Consider the following 20627-nt stretch of genomic DNA (forward strand, 5'->3'; position numbering starts at 1 on the left):
ATGACAATCAGTGGTGTGCAATCGTCAGGGATGTCAGAGAGCAACATGTCCATCTCCAAGACAAAGCCATCCAGATTACCCCCTTGTGGGCGGTACACAACCAGAACATATGCTTTGATGGGAGCAGTGACACTTAAAGCATGATATTCAAATGTTGTCTCGCTGTTCGACGGGCGTAGTGCAGAAAAAGACCAGTTCTCAGGAATGAGCATGCCAGCACCGCCTCCTCGTCCAGTAGAGCGAGGGGTGTGGCTTAGTGTGGCAGACTCAGAGAGTGCAGCTGGGGTAGCAGTGTTTTCTGGGCGGATCCATGTCTCAGTCAGGGCTAGGACCTGAATGTCTGAGAGTTTCATCAGTGAACTGATGAATTCTGTCTTGTTGACTGCGGACTGACAGTTCCAAAGACCAAACGTGACCAAGTGTGGGCTGGGACCACTTTCTGGGAGTGCGGACAGGTTTTGCGGATTGCGTTTCCGGTAGACTGTGCGTTTTTTCCAATTGCCAACAATGACCGGGATGTGTGTGGGACACATTGTACGATAAACTTAGGTCGGACAGGCGGCAGCGGTAGTCGGTGTCCTAGCTCGATGGACTCGCGCAGGTAGACTCGCACCTTTTGTGGTCTTAAACGCTTTGTGGGCTGACGCTTTTGCTGACGCTCAAGCGCAGTTCTGGCCCCAAAACATCTTGGAGACACCCTATCTAGGAGATAGGTACCCTGGAAGGTATTACCTTGGCCCCCAGCACGACCGTAAGGAACCTAGGAGTTCTTTTCAATCAGGATCTGTACTTTAATGCCCATATTAAGCAAATTTCTAGGACTGCTTTCTTTCATTTATGAAACATTGCCAAGATCAGATACATCCTGTCTCAAAAAGATGCAGAAAAATAAGTCCATGCCATTGTCACTTCCAGGCTGGATTACTGCAATTCCCTCCTATCAGGCTGCACCAGTAACTCCCGAAAGACTCTCCAGCTGGTCAAAAATGCTGCTGCCCGTGTGTTGACGAGAACTAGTTGAAGAGACCATGTCTCTCCTGTTCTGGCTTCTCTGCATTGGCTCCCTGTCAAATTTAGAATAGAATTCAAAATTCTCCTTCTAACATACAAAGTCCTCAACAGTCAGGCTCCTTCATACCTGACAGAGCTCATAGTCCCCTATTATCCAGCTAGAACCCTTCGCTCCCAGGATGCGAGGTTACTGGTGGTTCCTAGAGTTTCTAAAAGTAGAATGGGAGCCAGAGCCTTCAGCTATCAGGCTCCCCTCCTGTGGAACCGTCTCCCAGTTTCGGTCCGGGATGCAGACACCCTCTCGACCTTTAAGAGCAGACTAAAGACCTTCCTTTTTGATCAGGCTTATAGTTAGGGCTGCTTAGGCTAGCCCTTAGATATGCTGCTATAGGCTTAGGCTGCTGGGGGATCTCCCATGGTGCACTGGGCTTCTCTCTACTCCTCTCTGTCCTACTATATGTGTCATACATAAATCATACTCATACGTATTACTAACTCGTCTTCTTCTCCGGAGCCTTCGGGCTCCCCTCATCCCAGATCCCAGGTGCTGCTGGAGGAGGCTGCAGACCTGAAGAGGCTCAAGCTACCACCCATAGCTCCACCTGCTCATGTCCCCATCTGTCCATCAGTCTCTTCTTTTTCTCTCTCTCTTTATCTCTGTCCCATTCTTTCCTTCTGCATATCTGTCTTCCTCCATTATCTGTCTTTGTCTCTGCCTTGCTCTCCTGCTCTCTTTCCCCCCAACCGGTCGAAGCAGAAGGCTGTCCCCATTGAGCCTGGATCTGCTCGACGTTCCTGCCTGTTAAAAGGAAGGTTTTCATCGCCACTGTTGCAGGATGTGCTTGCTCATGGAGAATTGTTGGGGGTAAATTCATTGAAGGAGTGTGGTACTGGACCTGCTCTACCTGTAAAGTGCCATGAGATAACTTTTGTTGTGATTTGGTGCTATACAAATAAAATTGACTTGACTTGACTTGACTTGACTTGACTTGACTTGACTACTTAAGTCCCAAGAAAAGTAGAATGGGAGCCAGAGCCTTCAGCTATTGGGCTCCTCTCCTGACCATCTCCCAGTTTTGGTCTGGGACACAGACATTCCCTTTAGTTTAAGGATAGACTTAAGACCTTCCTATTTGATAAAGCTTATAGTTAGGGCTGGATTAGCTAGCCCTTAGTTATGCTTCTATAAACTTGGAATGCCAGGGGATCTCTCATAATGCACTGGGTGTCTCTCTCCTCCTCTCTGTCCTCCTGTACTCATATGTAATACTAACTCAAGCTCTTCTGTGAAGCCTTTGTGCTTCCTACTTGGAGTATTTATATCAGTATTCTCAATACTGTACGAGCATTAACATCAGTATTGTGTTTGTATTGTGTTTGTATTATGTTTGAGTTCAAATGCCTTTGCATATATATATATATATATATATATATATATATATATATATATATATATATATATATATATATGTGTTTGAAAGACACTGAGACTGTTCAGTGCAGATGTAGAACTTTGCCTGTACTCCTTGCTGCAAGTAAAAATTTGAATTGAGATCTCTGTCTCTGAGAATTTTATCTAGTGTGTTGGGAAATTTTGTTGGGAAAATTTTGTGGTACCAACTAACGGCGAAAATACAGTCTTTATTTAACAGAAATAATTTCCTGAGAAGTCCATTTGTAGCAGTACCCTCGCTAAAGCTGAAAATGTATGGTAGGTCACTTCCAACATCAGAAACACCTCTATTTACTTCTATTAAACTGGGCACAAGGGAGCAGGCAAATGTGCTGCCAGCTGACATCTGGTCCTACTCACCAAAATTCTATGAAAATAGCTCTTGTTGTCTATGGAGGAGTATGCCTGAAACCAGATGATACAGTGACTTTCACATTTGAGACCCCCACTGAAAAAGCAAATCTCCAGTTCTTTGTTGCCACATAATCCATTGACCTGCTGTATGGAAACATTAAGGATGCATACACCTCCTCTCCCTTCCCCCACTTGGAAGGTCAGATCACAACTTGATTCACCTCAGCCCCTGTTATGTGCCTTTGGTGAAGAAGCAGCCTGTGACCACGAGGACCATAAGGAGATGGTCTGATGAGGCACTGAAGGGCTACTTTGAGGTGATGGACTTGCAGACACTTTGTGATCCGCATGGAGAGGACATTGATTAGCTCACAGAGTATATCACACACTGCATCAACTTCTGTGTTGACACCATCATCCTACCAGAGACCGTCCTTTGCTACCCAAAGAACAAGCTGTGGGTAACAAAGGACATCAAGGTCACACTGAATAAAAAGAAGAGGGCTTTCAGAGCTGGCACAGGAGGATCTGGAAGGCTTGGTCGAGCATTGGCATGAGCACCCCTGCCTTTACAACATCTCGAACTTGCTTTATCATGACCAGTTGCAGAAAGAAAAAAGTTGTCGAAAAGTTGCTGCAGTTCTTCACAAGCCAGATGAGCAAATGTGTCTGGAGAGTGATGCAGCGTTTGTGAAGAACACGCGAAATACAGTGCTTAAAGTGTGTCCATGCATCCGTGTTTACAATGAAAGGGGCGTGCGCTGCGTTCAAAAGTTTCCTGGCCAGCTGGGCAGTTGGCCATGCCTACTGACGGGGAAAATCGTGTAGCCTGATTACTCCCATCCACCGACAAATCTTGTCGTGTGAACAGCAGCACGATTGAGTGTTGGGTGGTGTGAAAAGCAGGGAGTGTCACCGACAAAAAAAGTGGTGTAGTCGGAATAGGGCTTAAGAAGACAGCTGAAGAAACTCCACTCAGGCAAATCTGCAGGTCCGGATGGGGTGGTCTCCAGGTTCCTCAAAGCCTGTGCCCCCCAGCTATGTGGAGTGCTTCACCATGTCCCCATGCTGTGGAAGACATCATGCCTTGTTCTTGTGCCAAAGACGCCGCATCCCAGTGGCACCAAGGATTACAGACCTGTGGCATGATGTTGCACATCATGAAGACCCTAGAGAGACTCATCCTAGATCAGCTCCTGCCCATGGTCAGACAGCGATTGGACCCCCTCCAGTTCGCCTACACAGAGTTGAGGATGCCACCATCTATCTGCTCGACCGTGTCTATGCTCACCTGGACAAGCCTGCAAGTATTGTGATGATCATGTTTTTTGATTTCTCCAGTTCTTTCAACACCATCAGGCAGGCTCTACTGGGTGAGAAACTGACTGCGATGCAGATGGATACCCCCTTTGTGTCCTGGATTGTTGATTACCTGACAGGCAGACCACAGTGTCTGTGTGTCTGCAGCACTGTAGGTCAGACAGGCTAATCTGCAACACTGGGGCTCTCTAGGGGACCATCCTCTTTCCCTTCCTCTTCATCTTGTACACCACGGACTTCAGCTCCTGCACCAAGACCTGTCACCTTCAGAAATTTCCTGATGACTCTGCAGTAGTTGGGTGTATCAACAAGAGTGAAGAGACTGTGAACAGGGCTGTGGTGGACACCTTGTCACTTGGTGCAGAACCATCTGCAGCTCAACGTGGCAAAGACCAAGGAGCTGGTGGTAGACATGAGGAGAGCTAGGGCTTCAGTGTCCCCCGTTTCCATCCATGGGACCAGTGTGGAGATGGTGGAGGACTACAAGTACTTAGGGGTGTACTTGGACAATAAACTGGACTGGACTAAAACCACAAACGCCCTCTATACGAAGGGCCAAAGTTGCCTCTATTTTCTGAGGCTGCTGCAGATATTTTATGAGTCTGTGGTGGCCAGCGCATCCTCTATGCTGTTGTGTGCTGGGGCAGCAGACTAAAGAGCCAGACTTAAGACTTAATAAACTTATCCACAAAGCCAGCCACAAGAAATCATTCCTACCGGTGGCTATCAAACTGTTTAAAAACTGTTACACTGAATGGGATATTTGTATTGTACTTTTTAGCAGAGAAAAACAACTCTATCGGATGGGCTGCTTCTTAAAGGGAGGAGTAAGGAGGTACGCATTAATTAAGTTCCCGTGACTGTGAACAGGATAAGTGGAAGAAAATGGATGGATGGATGGACATTGAGGGCTTGGTACAGCACCAACTCACCATAGGAGCTCCGCGTCGCCCAATGACATTTGGTCGTGGTTTGAGGTCGTTACAGTCCATGATACAGGGGCAGGTGAACGAGAGGGGTGCCAAATAGAGAGCCAGGAGTATGAGGATGTAGATTAGCAATACCATCATCTGGACATCTGACAGGAAGGATTGAGAGCCTTTATGAGAACAACATGCTGACATTTTTTCAAGAAAATGCTATCAAGTTGATGGATGTTTTTATTGTCCACCGTTTTAGTTAAGTGGTTAGCATGCCAAACATGTTATTTTAGTTCACTAAAATTGATGACATCACAAAAACTACAATTTAAAGAATATCCTTGATGTGAAACACAATAAAAGTCCTACAAGTGTATATATATTATACCTATTATATATTACTTTCTTACTGTATCTAGTAAGTATATCTAATTGAAATTGAATTGTGTGTTTACAAAACCAGCAAAAAAAACCAAACAATTGTACAGAAAATTTCCTTCACTTTTTTCCATTACTGTTTCATATACAAGCCCAGCATTTTGGGTTGATATAATCAGCCCTCTGGTAGCTCTGCCCGTTTGATGTTAGCCGTGTTATGCTTTATTGAATCTTTACCCTGAAAAATATCTCATTTTACAAAAAAAAACCCAACTAACCTAAAACCAATTAAAACAAAACTAACGCTAACCATTAAAACTGTATTTAGATTTAAAAAAGGCAAAATGAAATTAAAAAAACAGATGAAAAACACAAAACTAAACTTCATGTCAAAATTTTATTGTTTTCACAGCACTAAAGGAACAGAGGGTGATGGAAATAATTATAGGAGTTTTATATGTCCGGAATGATCCATGAATGTCAGAATAAAACTGAGTCCTATAGAGTAGCCGTATGCTATTTCACTGAACAGGAGAAAGGTTTACACTTCTGGTAACAAATTTGGGAAAAAATATGAAACTTTAATTCATATATGACTTTTAACCAAAGAAAAAGCCAATAAAGTCAGTATGTGCTGGGTAATGTGAAAATATGGAAAATATCAGGACAATCAATGTTGTCAAAGATCATTGACTCTGAACCAAAAATGTAAACCTCATGGTGCTTCCATATGTGGAGTCAGAGGATCACCCAAGGTTGAAAAATCATCCTCTAGGACACTGGTTCTCAAATGGGGGTACCTGTACCCCTGGGGGTATGTGGAGGTACTCCAGGGGGTACGTGAAGCTTTACAAAAATATATATATTTAAAAAAAGCAGTAATCCTAATAATAATTAAGTTTTGAGAAATAATTATATTAGAAAAAGTTTGATAAAATACAACTGTATGTGCATACACTGAATTTCATTTTCAGTATTCAATTTTAATATCCCCAAAAAAACGGACTCTCCCAAAACCAAGTTAGTTGATCCACCATCACTTGTCAATAACCTGCCATTGCCATGACGACGCACTGTAATGATAGAGATGTGGCTAAAGCGCAGCAATGCGGCTGAAAATACAGAGAAACTAGTGAAAAAGAAGGCGAAACCAGAGCTGACGAAGTACCGGAAGTAGGCACCCAAGGCACTGTGTTTTTTTTGCGGGGAGCAATTAGCCAACGCTAGCAAATCATTGCTATTAGTTGTTTAACTTTAATAAATCAGACACTGGTGGCACAGCACTGTACCTCTTTATTTTCTACCAAAAATGTTTTGCACGTGTCAGGGGGTACTTGACAAAAAATATTTTAAAGGGGGTACATCACTGAAAAAAGTTTGAGAACCACTGCTCTAGGGAACATGTCAGTCTATAAATGTTGTATAGTATATAAATAGAAAATCAGCACCAAAATTTTTACTTAATATACAAGTCATAACTTACTGGATTTCTCTCTCCGAACCACATATCCAGCTATGAACCAGCTGATAGCTGTGACTGTTGTCAGGGCCCCAATGTGCAAGAAAGGTGCTGTGGACTGACGGCAAAAACAAATACAGAAAATTGGTATTACAGCAAGGATCAGGTAAAATATCTATGGAGCTTTGAGTATGTGGATGATTCATAATCGTGTCATGAAGTGGACTATTCAACAGTTCTTTTATTCAAACAGGAAATGCCTTTTTTGTTCAACTAAAAGTTTAAAACTGCGATATATTTAATTCTCAAAAAAGATCAGACGAGGCAACTGGACTCCCCTCTTGTAGGTTAAGACGTTTCGCCCCTCATCCAAGAAGCTTCTTCAGTTCTAAAATTCTGGTGGGAAGTTTCAGGTATATAATCACCCCAGGGGTGGTGGTGGCAAAAAACAAGTGGTCGTCAGGCCAGAACAATAGGCTCATTAGGTGGAGATGTGAGTCGTCGGCCTCGGTTTCAGGTTGTTACCCCTCCCAGTCCTCTTTGGAGGGTCGTTCAGGTCACCTGAATGAAGGCTTGAAAGCTGACTGCAACTCCTAGGGAGGGATCTAAGGACGGCATTGTAGGTGGGTGATAAGTGGTGTCTGAGGCCCCCTCCTCTGTTCAAAGATGGACATTCTATTTTGACATGAAGTAAAAATTCAATTGGCTTTTGGTCAAGGAAGCACATGGTGATGCCAACTTCTGGGTTGGCCTACTTCTGGGTTTGCCTACTTCATCCCAGCAGCACTCTATGAAGGAACAGTTAAACATTATGGGAGAAATGCTTTTTTACTTTATTGTCCAAAGTCAGATGAGAGGGCCCAGTTGTCAGCACTTATTGAGATACATTTAATCCACTTTAATTCACAATACCTAGAGGCAATAATTGTTTTAAGTAGAAACCTAAAAGAACCAAAAAGGAAACATTCAGTAAAGTATGTCATCTTGATTTTAGACTGACTTGGAGTGATACAAGTAGAATGTCCCACTCGTCTCCCCATATATCATCAACAGAGACGACACCAGAGATGGTGGTGAGCAGGGTAGCCAACACTCCAATCTGTTGAGAGAAGCCGCAATCATGAGCTCGTCAACTGCATGTAAACAATGAATGTGATTAACAGCACCTTGTGAACCCAATAAAGGTTCAGCTGCTGGCCCAAGGAGATGTGGAAAAGTGCTAAGATCTGAAAAAGACACCAGATTCAGTGAGTCATAACTTTACTGAACATTCAGAAAGTCAAATAATATTTAGAGGTAACATTTCAATTACCATCAGGAATGTAATGTAACTGAATCCCACAGTGGTGGATGCCAGGATCGGGATGGTCTCATCTCTCCATTCTCCAGAGCGGTTGTACACTGACCTGTAGTATGAACAGGTAAGGGTTTACAGATTATATCTGATCGATTATATCTGCTAATAGTTTTCATTCCCATCACAAAGTCACTATAGTCACACAGGGTGATAAGTGACTCACCAGTTGAACTCGTTGAAATCATTTTGGGCCACCAACCAGAAGTAGGCCCAGAAGAGAAGCAGAAGGAATGAACTGCACAAGATAATGAACCATGTACACTCCCACTGTAAGATTAAAAAAAAACAAAAAAAACGTTTCACTTCTTCAGGGATGCATTGCATACACATCAGGTGTTTGTGTCTTACTTCCATACACGAGCAAAAACATGTCAAATCCCCACATCCAATGTGATGGTAGTTGCTAACAAACCTACCAAAATCACTCTATATTACAGTTGCTTAAACACTGGGCTGATAGAACCAATTTCCTTGGAGGGCCAAAACTTAAACTAAGCAGAAACATGAGCCAAAAAGTAAGCGTTATATTGCATTGTTAAAATTTCTTGTGTCTTTACCACTGGTGCATCTACATTTTTTTAAAATTCAGTTTCTTACTTCACATGCAAAACTGATTTCTAGCTCAAAGTATCACTCACTGTCTGATCAAATAATGAAAAAAATTATCAGGCCTATTATTTTGCCATTTTTATTTATTTATCATTTTTATCATGTTCTTCTGCTTTTTTAATCAAGAAAAAAATATTATAAGTCACTAGATTTGATTCTAGCACTGAATGATAATATAAAATTTTATCAACTAGTTATACACTGTATGTTATGATTTGGATGTTATGATTTACCTCTCCTTTTACAGCATATCTTCAGGTTGGACATGTAGGACAAAGATGTAAAGGAAAGCTTGTGCAACTCTCAAGGACGCTTCCCTTCAGTAGTTAACAGGATAAGGAACTAATACCATGTGAGAGGGCATGTAGAGCATGATAGGCAGGTCAACACATCCTGTTGAGTGTTGATCGGCTTTGTCTTACACCATTTGGAGCTGCTTATATAAGAAGCTAGGAGTTAATTAGGTTTGTGTGTGTGTGTGTGTGTGTGTGTGTGTGTGTGTGTGTGTGTGTGTGTGTGTGTGTGTGTGTGTGTGTGTGCAATATGGAGCAAATGGCTGAACTAACTAGTTTATGCTGGAAGGGTTGGGAAAGTAGTCTTACTTTCAGTCAGGCAAGGACAATCACATTGTCAGTGAAGAGTGTGACACAAACAGTGGGAATAATGTCCTTTTATAGTGACTTTTAGGAACAAGAAACATTGGCAGAAATGTAAACATATTGATTATATTTACTTGAATTCACCCTGGACAGGTCGCCAATCCATCGCAGAGCCAACATATATAGACAGACAACCATTCACACTCACAGCCACACCTACGGTCAATTTAGAGTATCATTCAGCCTTGTCACAATTTGAATGTCTTTGGACTGTGGGAGGACGCCCGAATACCCGGTGAGAACCCAGCCAGGCGCAGGGAGAACATGCAGACTCCACACAGAAAGATCCCGTGCCCGAGCCGAGGCTGGAACCCGAAACCTTCCTACTGTGAGGCGACAGTGCTAACAATTGCACCATCGTGCCGCCTTGCAGTTTGACAACATATTTTATGATTTTCTGGCTGTATTGTCTCTACATTTTAAGCACATTGATAAAAGCCAATTTCAGGAGTTTAACTAACTCCATGTACATGCCTCACCAGAGACCAGGGGCCACCAAGCTGGAAACTTTTCTTCTGAAAATGCTCTGAGAATACTATGTGGCATAATCTAGTGGTCTTTCCAGTAGGGAAATTTTAATTTGTTACCAGAATGTTCTTCCTACAGGTACAACAACATAATCTGAAAATATTCCAAAAGTGTTGGTAGAGGCAACCGATCATACTTGAGATTATCAACAACATCTCCAAAATTATTCTGAGTGAAAACATTTATTCTTCATGAACATCTAACCTTATAGCAACATTAACATTACTTGAAATTATGTAACATAAAATATTCTATGCTCCAATTTTTTTTTTGACATCATCAGAACTTGTGGCTGGGCAAATGATAGAAAACTTCCTGCTTAGCTAGGCTGATGCATAGAAATGTATAACTTCACCAATAAAAGTGTGTGCACACAAAGACAGAAATTTGTGAATTTTTAAAGGTTAATAAAGCTGTCATGCATGGTTCTCTTTTATGAATCTCAATTATTGTGAATATGTATGCATTTGTACAAAACTGTTCTCCATCCCAATCCTGAATGTAGACAATCCCTTAATTCCTCACTTACATATTCAAACTTTTAGCATCACAATATACAAAAGAAATCAACAGCAAAGAAGATTAATCACAGTACGAAACTCAGCACCTACAGCTCTTTTTAGTCTGTTCTATCACCAAAATTAAATTCTATTTCAGCTTCATATCAGGCTCTAAAAAGTATATAAACAAATAGACTTAAATATGCACAATCTGACTGTATATTTTCCCCTCATAAATACCAGTTTACATGAGGTAAGAGATAACACATGGTCTTTGCCTTGTGTGCTGGTTTAGGATTACAGTTTCAGGTATGGAGTCAGCAGTGAGGTCAGACAAAGGTGACTGAAGGTCAAGTAATCCCTGTTTGAGAAAATCTCCCCAGAGAAGGAAATGGTGATGATTAAAATCTGCTTTTAATCTGCTGTAAGACACTGCGCCCCCCTTCTACTCTCTGCTCTTCTATTCACTGTGCAGATGTATCAGGCAGGGTCGCTGTCTGTTGATGGCGTAGGTACATATGGGTGTGTTGGAAGTCTTTTCAACTTTTGGTCATAACCTGTGTTTGACCCCAATCTGCATGCCCCTTCCCAGTGAATATGACGTCAAGTCAAGTCAATTTTATTTATTTAGCGCCAAATCACAACAAAAGTTATCTCATGACACTTGACAAGTAGAGCAGGTCTAGTACCACACTCCTTCAATGAATTTACACCCAACAATTCTCCATGAGCAAGCACATCCTGCAACAGCGGCGACGAAAACCTTCATTTTAACAGGCAGGAACATCAAGCAGATCCAGGCTCAATGGGGACGGCCTTCTGCTTTGACTGGTTGGGGGGAAAGAGAGCAGTGCTGTGCTTGCCAACAAGAGTTTTGCCACAAAGTATTAAATAATGTTTTACTAGGGGGTAAAATACTTATTTCTCTCAATTAAATGTAAATTAATTTATATCTTTCATTTCATGTAATTTTTCTGGATTTTCTTTTTGATATTCTTTCTCTCACTGTTAAAATAAAGCTACCATGAAAATTATAGACTGTTAATTTTTTTGTCAGTGTGCAATCTTTCAAAATCAGTGGGGGATAAAATACTTATTTCCTCCACTGTATGTTGTTAAAAGAGTCAAATGTGTTAGTCCAACTAAAACTAGACTAGACTAACATTTCAATCAGCCCCTAATCTACCTGACACTTTGCACATATTCAGTAGGAAAAAGTCAGAGAAAGTCGTTTTTTAAAAAAACTGCACATGTGGGGAGGCAGTGCCAGGAACCAAGAAGAAGAAAAGGGCAATCACATTTTCAACAAAAGCTCACAAAAACTTTTTGGTGTTTGGTGGAGGATGTCCAATGCTGAGTCCAGGATTCCAGTGAATGCAGCTTCCTCGCAGCTGTCCCCTGCTCATAGGTATACAGAATCTTAAAGTACGACAGATGTGTTTATTTTCCAAACCTATAACTCTGTTTAACCAAAAAATATGTATTCTAAAAAAATACATTTAATGTATATGTGCAGCCATGCCAGTGACTGACAACTTCCCTCAATAAAGGTATTAAAATGCTTCAGTAAGATGGTGAAGTCAAGAGAAGGCAATACCGTATACACGTGCAATTCAAGTATGTATACTTGAGGAAATTAAGGAGAAAAAGGGTGTTTAATATAGTAGTCTTTATCTCTGGTTCCATATTATACCTTGGGTTGTAGTTAATAGATTTATGATGCCCATCACAAAGCCTGAGCTATATTTATGGTCTACAGAGCCAACTGTATTCATGATGCAATATCAGGTTTCAGAGCGGACAGGATCACACAAACATTCCTTAAGATTTAGTGCACTTTCTTAGCATGTAGAGCTTGATTACCAGCTAGTAACTTTGGTAAATATTGAAACACAGGTAAGACTCACACACAGTGCTGCAAAATCTGTACCGTAAAGGACTAAATATGAGGAATAGTATCAATTTAAATTATCCTTTTTTCTGGTATTCACCATGTCATTTAGACTATATCTACATATATTTATGTAACATTTAGGCATTAGACTTCTTTGATATGATAAAGAGATGTAAACAGCTGGCCGATAGCTGCTATTTATTGATGTTATTCAAAAACGAACCCCCAAAACATGCAAACACTTTTAATTTTTTTTTTTTTTAAAAGCATCTCCGGAAATCATGTTCATTCTTGTTTTCTCATCGTTGATGATGAGCAAAGAAGGGACAAACAAAACAACAACAAAACAAAACCATGTTGATATCCATATCTGCCATCAGACAGATATGGATATATTTTTTTAAATATCCAGAATTGTTGGTATGCTGATTTGTAATGAGCCACCAACAAACAAAGATAAAGAAAAAACATGGGGAAAGAATGAATTTGGATGTTGTAACTAGTGTCCTCATGGTCCAACGACAAAATTGGTCCTTGTTGCAAATGCAAACAGAGAAAAAAAAAACAGCCCAATATTGTGCAACTCTACCAGAAAGTGTGCATTATTGGTACTCTTTATTACTACACTAGAAGCTATCCAGGCTTTAGGATAAAAGTTGTAATCTTACCCTCGAGCTGTCTTCTTGGGAACGCTGGTAACGTTTCCAACGGCATCCATAGATGCCAGTCACAAAGGACACAAAGACCTGCTTCTCATAGACCTGTAAGGGTTGGTGTTTTACCATGCTCCTTCAGCCTTAATGCATCACCAGTTCATTAACATCCCACACAGGACTGGGAACCCTGAGGAAAACCAAGACCAAGTTAGCACACGAGTCAGGTGGTCAGACATTTTGAGTGGTTAATGTATGCATAAGTAGTCTGAAACATCACATCATGCTCTAGAGGACTATTGTCACAACACAGGCAAATATCTTGACAGCCCTGAGCTTTGTTTGTAGAAACAACACCTGTTTGGGGAAGTCACTGCACAATTCAAAGGTAAGACATATCTGGGACAGACATAATAATATGGTATATATTTTAGAATCACTGAGCCTGAGACATCCAATCAGCTACGAGTTGGGAAAGGTAGCAAATGCAACATGGTGAACAGCACAGAAGAGCCCCAGGTGTACTGTGGTCCTGGTACTCAATGAGTGGGCAGGGAACTCTTGTGGACAAAAATCTGAAGTGGCAGTACTCTTTTTCAGGGGTTTTCTCTGCTGAATGATAGATTTATGCAGTCACACTGTTTCAGTTCATGTCACCTAAAACACAATTAGCATTAACTTCAATTTCTTCAATTTTTGTTTTTTTTTCTTATTTTTGCTTCAATCAGTCAGATAATTGCCTTATCAACAGATATTTGACCAACATACTTTTGATTTTCACAAGCACACGGGCATTTGATGCTGTCATAGCTGAAGCCCTGCACCAACACATGAAGATGGGTTTCTGGCCTCTAAAACAAAAAGCAATGTCCAACAATTCATAGTTCTCTTTTTGACAACAGACAAAAATGAAGAGGCATTCCCTGGTTGTTGAAGTAGCATAAAAGTCTTTTTCCTAGTCAGCAGTCTCAAACAAAACAAACCACTCCTTTGTTCCCACTTCTGAGACTTGACAGGAGAAGAGGATGAAGCAGGCTCTGGCTTTGTCGCTGGACCACTAAATATCTTTCCATTTCACCTTTATATTTACTAAAGATGCAATATATAATCACACGTCAAGTGAATACTTTAAAATTCTTGTAAAACTTAGAGGCTCTATTATGCTAATTTCAGAGGCTTTAATGCGGTGTTGGACACCAGTGGGGTACTATTGAAAGATTTGATAAATAAAAAAACTCCATAATGATCGTATTTCACAGTCTGTGTACTCCTCTATTCTGCCTCTATCCTGCTTCCCGATAAAAACGCTCTGACTTCAGCACCCCCCCCCCCCACACACACACACACACACACACACAATACTATTTTAGCATTTTAAAAATGTTGACATCAGGGATACAACCATACGCCTTGGACCCACAATCTGAACCAGACAATGGCAAAACACAACCTGAAACTCTATTGCAGCAAAGACTTTTGCAAGACGTCTCTGAATGGTAAACACTTAATTCCACCATAACTCATATTATCTTCTAACAATGCTACTCTGTTACTGTTTTTTTAGTCACTGTTGCCTGACACAAAACTTCAGCAAAGTCTCTAACACTGTACTGTGTGTACCTGCTGCTTGTATTTATACTGAGAGCAATTCTTTCACCCCCTTTCAGAGTGAAAAACAGGCAAGACACTGACAGAATGTTACTTACAGCCTGTGGTTTGGTGTCCTCCTCATGACCATCTAAAGATGGGACAGCAGTTGATTTCAGGATTGTTTTTTTTTGCAAATCAAGCGTTGAACTGCTGTCCGTGAAATGCTGAGAGCACACAAACAGCAAAGGCGAAAGAGTTACTTGGTCCCCCGAAAGCAAAAAAATCTTCCCATTGCTGCCTTAATTCATCTTCTTTGGGAAGTCCATGCAAATATAAGAAGTGTATGGACCCCAAAAAAACCACTTTGTTAGCCATTTTGATGACAACACCTTTGTTCTGTATCATATATACTTTTACAGGAAGGAAATAGTCACCATCTGATGCTGTGCAGCATGCCACGTCAGCCCTGAGGCACGACGACATTGTGGGGCACGTCGATTTTATTTTGTATAGTGCCAAATCACAACTAAAGTTATCTCATGACACTTGACAAGTAGAGCAGGTCTAGTACCACACTCCTTCAATGAATTTACACCCAACAATTCTTCATGAGCAAGCACATCCTGCAACAGCGGCGACAAAAACCTTCCTTTTAACGGGTAGGAACGTTGAGCAGATTCAGGCTCAATGGGGACGGCCCTCTGCTTTGACTGGTTGGGGGGGAAGAGAGCAGGAGGGCAGGGCCGAGACAAAGACAGATGGATGGAAGGAAGACAGATATACAGAAGGAAAGAGAGGGAAAGAGATAAAGACGGAGAGAAAGGGAAGAGGATAGACAGACAGGGACAAAAGGAGACTTTGGCCTCGCAGCAAGCAAACCGACTTAGCATAAGGCCTAAAAATCAGAGCAGCGTGGGAAGCCCTGGAGAGGAGAAAGCTCAGCAGGAGGGAGCTCTGGGAAATGGAGACAAGCAACATCAGCTTCTTCATCAGAGCAACTAACGATGTACTTCCATCTCTGAAAAACCTTCACCAGTGGTATAGCGAGGACCCAACCTGCGCCCTCTGCCCAACTCCAGCGTCTCTCAAACACACCATTACTGGTTGCATGACCAGCCTCACACAGGGCCGCTACACCTGGAGGCACAAAAAGGTCCTCAAGAGGCTGGCAGCAGCTCTTGTGAGTAAGACAAGTATGACCAACACTTTGCCCCTGAGAGCAACCAATCACTTCAAGGCACCAACATTCATCCGAGAAGGACAGGAAAAGCTAAAAAAAATCCGACAACTAAGCCAGAAACTGGACAGTTGGCCATGGCCCGGGACTGGAAGATGCTGGTGGATATCAGCCAGCAACTAATCTTTCCACTGAGATTTCCAACACCCTTAGGCCAGACTTGGTACTCTAGTCTAAGGATCGACCGATTAATCGGCATGATTTTTGCGTTTTTTTGCTCGTATCGGGATCAGCGAATTTGCGTGTGGGTTCTTCAATTTATTTTTTCCCCAGCATGATTTACAGTCAGGCATCCATGCAGGTAGCGCTGTGTTGCTGCAAGTCCCTGCAGCCCACATGCAGACCATGCCCCTCCCTCACTAGTAAAGTGGTGAGGGCAGCATTGCCCTGGAAGCTGCTACAAGACAACAGTAAGTTTTAAATTTGTTTCTTTAGTTACTTCACAGCCTGTCTAACATCCATGATTTTCCTTCAAAGAGAATTTAGTGGCTGGTTGACGCCATGGCAGTGTTGAGTTCCAAATCAAGCACTTTAGGTCAAAAGCTACTTTTAAAGTTTATAGTTATCTCTTTAATTATTTAAATGTGTGACAAAGGGACATTTTGCGATGAATCAATTATATCTGTCTTATTTGTCAGAAATGCATTGTCAAGGCTGTGTTGCAGACATTGATGAAAAGCATGATGATATTGGGTGATATTAATGTAAGATGATGCTAAAAGATTGATACTAATCTGTGTTTTAATTTACTCTTTATGTAGATGGCTGCTGAACGAAACCCAGTGTGGCAACATTTCAGCGGGCCCACTTCGGGGAAGGCTCATTGTGATCGTTGTTTTATTTATGTTTGAATATTTGTTTTATTTAATTTATGTTTAAATATTTGTATTCAATTTATTTGAACTGCACTGTTCAATAAATGCTTCTTGACCTGTAATATTTGTTATTATTGTCATTTTTTATGTAAATTGAGGCCTGAATTCTCAATATTAGCATTAGCTACAGAATTACCCATATTGGTCGACATTTAGAATGAACCATTAGTTCAGTATTTACTATGTCAGAAATTTCTCCATTACCCAGAGGTTTGAAAGCCAGTTTTGAAAGTCAAGAGTCAAAATGAGATATGTGTGTGTGTGTGTGTGTGTGTGTGTGTGTGTGTGTGTGTGTGGGTGTGGGTGTGTTCATGTGACTATTTATCTGTTCTTGAAACTAAACTTCTAAATAAAATGATTTAAGATGGCTGTTGTTTATTTACCAAAAATACAGGGATACAGGATTATACACTGCTGATCAAAATCTTAAGACCAGTTAAAGAATTGCATGAATTTGCATTTTGCACTGTTGTATCTTAGGAAGGTTCTAAGTACAGCTTCAAAATGCAAAAAGAATAAATGGGAACATGAGACCTAAAGTTTTGAGCAGGCAATTTATTGAAAACAACAATTTAACTGTAATAGGCTGTTCATCAGCTGATCAAAAGTTTAAGACCACAGCCTTTAACAGCCAAAAATTGCAAAAATTTGGATTCCGTATCATTTCCTGTCAAGTAATCACTCAGTAAAGATCTCCTGATGGCAAAGGCAAAAAAGCTCACTGTCTTTGAACATGGTAGGATTGTTGAGCTGCATAAACAAGGTCTCTCACAACATGTCACCACTGCTGAGGTTGGACACAGTAAGACAGTCATTTTGCATTTCTTAAAAGATCCTGAGGGTTATGGAAGAAAAAAATCAAGTGGTAGAACCAAAAAAAATCGCACCGGCGCTGAGCCAGAGGATCCAAATGGCTGTCCTTCTAGAAACGGGACGATCCTCGTCCCAAATTAATGCCATTACCAGTGCTGACTGCAGCCCAATAACCATCAGACGGCATCTGTGAAGGAAGGGCTTCAAAAACAAACAAAAAAAAACATCTTCAAGGGCCACGTCTCCTTCAACGCCACAAAATTGCCCGTTTGGACTTTGCATAGGAGCACCAAACGTGGGCCATCATGATCTGGGGTGCTTTTTCCTTCAATGGAACAATGGAGCTCCAGGTTGAACAGGGGCATCAAACAGCAGCTGGCTATTTGGAGATGTTGCAGCAGGCATCCGTCATGACTGAGGGCCCTCATCTGTGTGGTAATGACTGGGTTTTTCAGCAGGACAATGCTACAATTCACAATGCCTGTCTGACCAACAATTTTTCCAGGAGAATAACATTACTCTTTTGGACCATCCTGCATGTTCCCCTGATCTAAATCCAACTGAGGTCTCCTTTTCCCATTTCTTTTTTTTTGCATTTTGAAGCTCTACTTAGAACCTTCTTAAGATCCAACAGTGCAAAATGTAAATTCATGCAATTTTTTAACTGGACTTAAAATTTTAACCAGGGGTGTATCAGCACATTATCATTATTGACAGACGGTAGTCATTTTTTAATCCAGTATATCAGTCTGTTTAAGTGTTTTCTTTACAAAAGACAAAACAGTCCAAATATTGAATAAATATAAATAAACCTTACTTTTCAAATTTTCAGTGTTCACATTCTTATCTCTTCGTGTTTATGAAGAATGTAAACAATTGTGGGTTAGGGTCATTTGCCCTTTTAGTTACTGATAGTGACACATATTGATACGACTGATCAAATGATTTCCATCATATTCATTGCATGAAAAGTGCAAGATCTAGGGTCATTTTCAGAAAGCAGGGTGAATGAAATGTTATCCCTGAAATGAGGTAAATTCTGGGTTTTCCATTTCAAAAAGTAAGTTAATGCAAATCTGAAGAACAGTTGTAACTCATCCCATTTAATAAAGAGGGGAAACAAGTGTGTTACTCAGGTAACTGGGTCTGTAAAGCTAACCTTGTCAGAAGCAGGTTTTCTGAAAGGCAGTAAGCCCGTGTTTGTCCACCAACCCCTTCATGTTTCCAACCGCTTTTCTCCACTCAGCGACACACCCGCTGAGAGTAAAACTCTACATGTCGGCTCTGTTGCTCGCAGCTCGCATCTCGCAGCCGATATTAGTCATTGGCAGTTCTGTTCTCCGCAATGTGAAGGTAGAGACTCCAGCGAGCATAAAGTGCATCCCAGGGGCCAGAGCGGGCGACGTTGAGGCAAATCTAAAGCTGCTGGCAAAACGTAAGGTTAAATACAGTAATATTGTAATACATGTTGGCGCTAATGACACCCGGCTTCGCCAGCCAGAATTAACTAAAGTAAACATGGCTTCGGTGTGCAACTACGCTAAAACAATGTCGAACTCCGTAATTTTCTCTGGCCCGCTGCCCAATTTAGTGAGTGACGACATGTTTAGCCGCATGCGTTCATTCCATCGCTGGATGTCTAGGTGGTGCTTAGATAACAACGTGGCTTATATAGACAATTGGAGCTCCTTCTGGGGAAAGCCTGGTCTGATTGGGAGAGATGGCGTCCATCCTACTTTGGATGGTGCATCTCTCTTATCTAGGAACATAGGCCAATTTGTTAGCCATACTAATCCCTGACAAGCACCCAGAGTTCAGACCAGCAGGCAGAGCTGCAGTTTAACACGCCCCTCTGCTGGTTCCTTCGTGTCGTCACCCACCCAGCCTATAGAAACTGTGTCTGCCCCGAGGCTGTATAAGTCTACACCCAAATCTGGAGGAGTAATTTATAGCAACGTAGTTAAAATTAAAACAACTGCTCCAGCAAATCAACCCAATACAACTATTAAATGTGGTTTACTAAATATTTGATCTCTCCCATCCAAGTCTCTCCTAGTGAACGATTTAATTACTAATTATCAGATTGGTGTATTAGCACTTACTTAAACCTGGGTGCAGCAAGATGAGTATGTTAGTTTAAATGAATCTTCACCTCCTGGTTACATTAACTACCATGTACCTCGCACCACTGGCAGAGGAGGAGGAGTAGCTGCAATCTATCAGTCACATTTGGTGCTTAACCCTCGACCTAACAGTTCATATAACTCATTTGAGAGCCTGACTGTCAGCTTTTTCCACCCAGACTGGAAAGCAGAGAAACTACTCTAACTTGCTGTGGTGTATCGTCCTCCTGCACCTTATTCTGAGTTCTTAGAAGAATTCCCTGACTTTCTGTCTAACTTGGCATTGAACTCAGACAAAGTCATTATAGTGGGTGACTTTAACATCCATGTGGACATCAATGATGATTGTCTGGCCACTGCGTTTAAGTCGCTTCTTGATTCTGTTGGCTTCTGTCAGAGGGTAAATAAACCCACTCACACTTTTAATCACATCCTTGATTTAGTACTCACTTATGGAATAGAATCTGAGCGCATCATAGTTCTTCCTCAGAACCCCGTCTTGTCTGATCACTCCTTAATTACATTTGAATTTACCCTTACAAATTATATCCTACCTGGGAAAAAGTCCCGCTTCAGTAGATGTCTATCTGACACTGCTGTTTCTAGATTTAAGGAGCTTATTCCAGCAGAACTTGCTGCCACATCTTGTGGTAATATAATGGGCAGTTATGCTGATTTCACCCCCTCGCAGGTAGACTATCTTGTGGATAGCACTGCAGCAGCACTCCTTGGGACACTTGATGCCGTAGCTCCCCTGAAGAAGAAGGTTATCAACCAAAAAACAATAGTCCCCTGGTACAGCCCAGAGCTGCATGCCTTAAAACAGAAGACCAGACAACTGGAAAGGAAGACACATTCCAGTCAGCATGAGGAAGACCGCCAAGCCTGGAAGAA

At 41.5% G+C, this 20627-nt stretch overlaps 1 protein-coding gene across 8 annotated transcripts in view; it reads right to left on the reverse strand.

Moving 5' to 3' along the window:
- The window catches only part of gdpd5a (glycerophosphodiester phosphodiesterase domain containing 5a), a 48011-nt gene that overhangs the window by 21246 nt on the left and 6138 nt on the right, over window positions 1–20627 (reverse strand). For 5 of the 8 annotated variants that reach the window (XM_086225663.1, XM_086225664.1, XM_086225659.1 and 2 more), the window contains exons 2-8: window positions 13111–13285; window positions 8416–8519; window positions 8208–8301; window positions 8062–8121; window positions 7896–7994; window positions 6920–7013; window positions 5071–5216 (exon numbers count right to left, since the gene is read on the reverse strand). In XM_086225663.1, the coding sequence (XP_086081789.1) occupies window positions 5071–5216; window positions 6920–7013; window positions 7896–7994; window positions 8062–8121; window positions 8208–8301; window positions 8416–8519; window positions 13111–13227 (714 nt within the window). In that variant the 5' untranslated portion in view covers window positions 13228–13285. Of the gene's footprint in view, window positions 1–5070; window positions 5217–6919; window positions 7014–7895; window positions 7995–8061; window positions 8122–8207; window positions 8302–8415; window positions 8520–13110; window positions 13286–14801; window positions 14910–20627 lie in introns of all 8 variants that reach the window. The other 3 variants (XM_086225660.1, XM_086225661.1, XM_086225665.1) reach the window with 2 other exon arrangements.

Source organism: Aulostomus chinensis, chromosome 15 (genome assembly GCF_037954235.1).
Source record: "Aulostomus chinensis isolate RoL2024-O1b breed Wild chromosome 15, RoL_Achi_v1.0, whole genome shotgun sequence".
Lineage (NCBI taxonomy): Eukaryota > Metazoa > Chordata > Actinopteri > Syngnathiformes > Aulostomidae > Aulostomus > Aulostomus chinensis.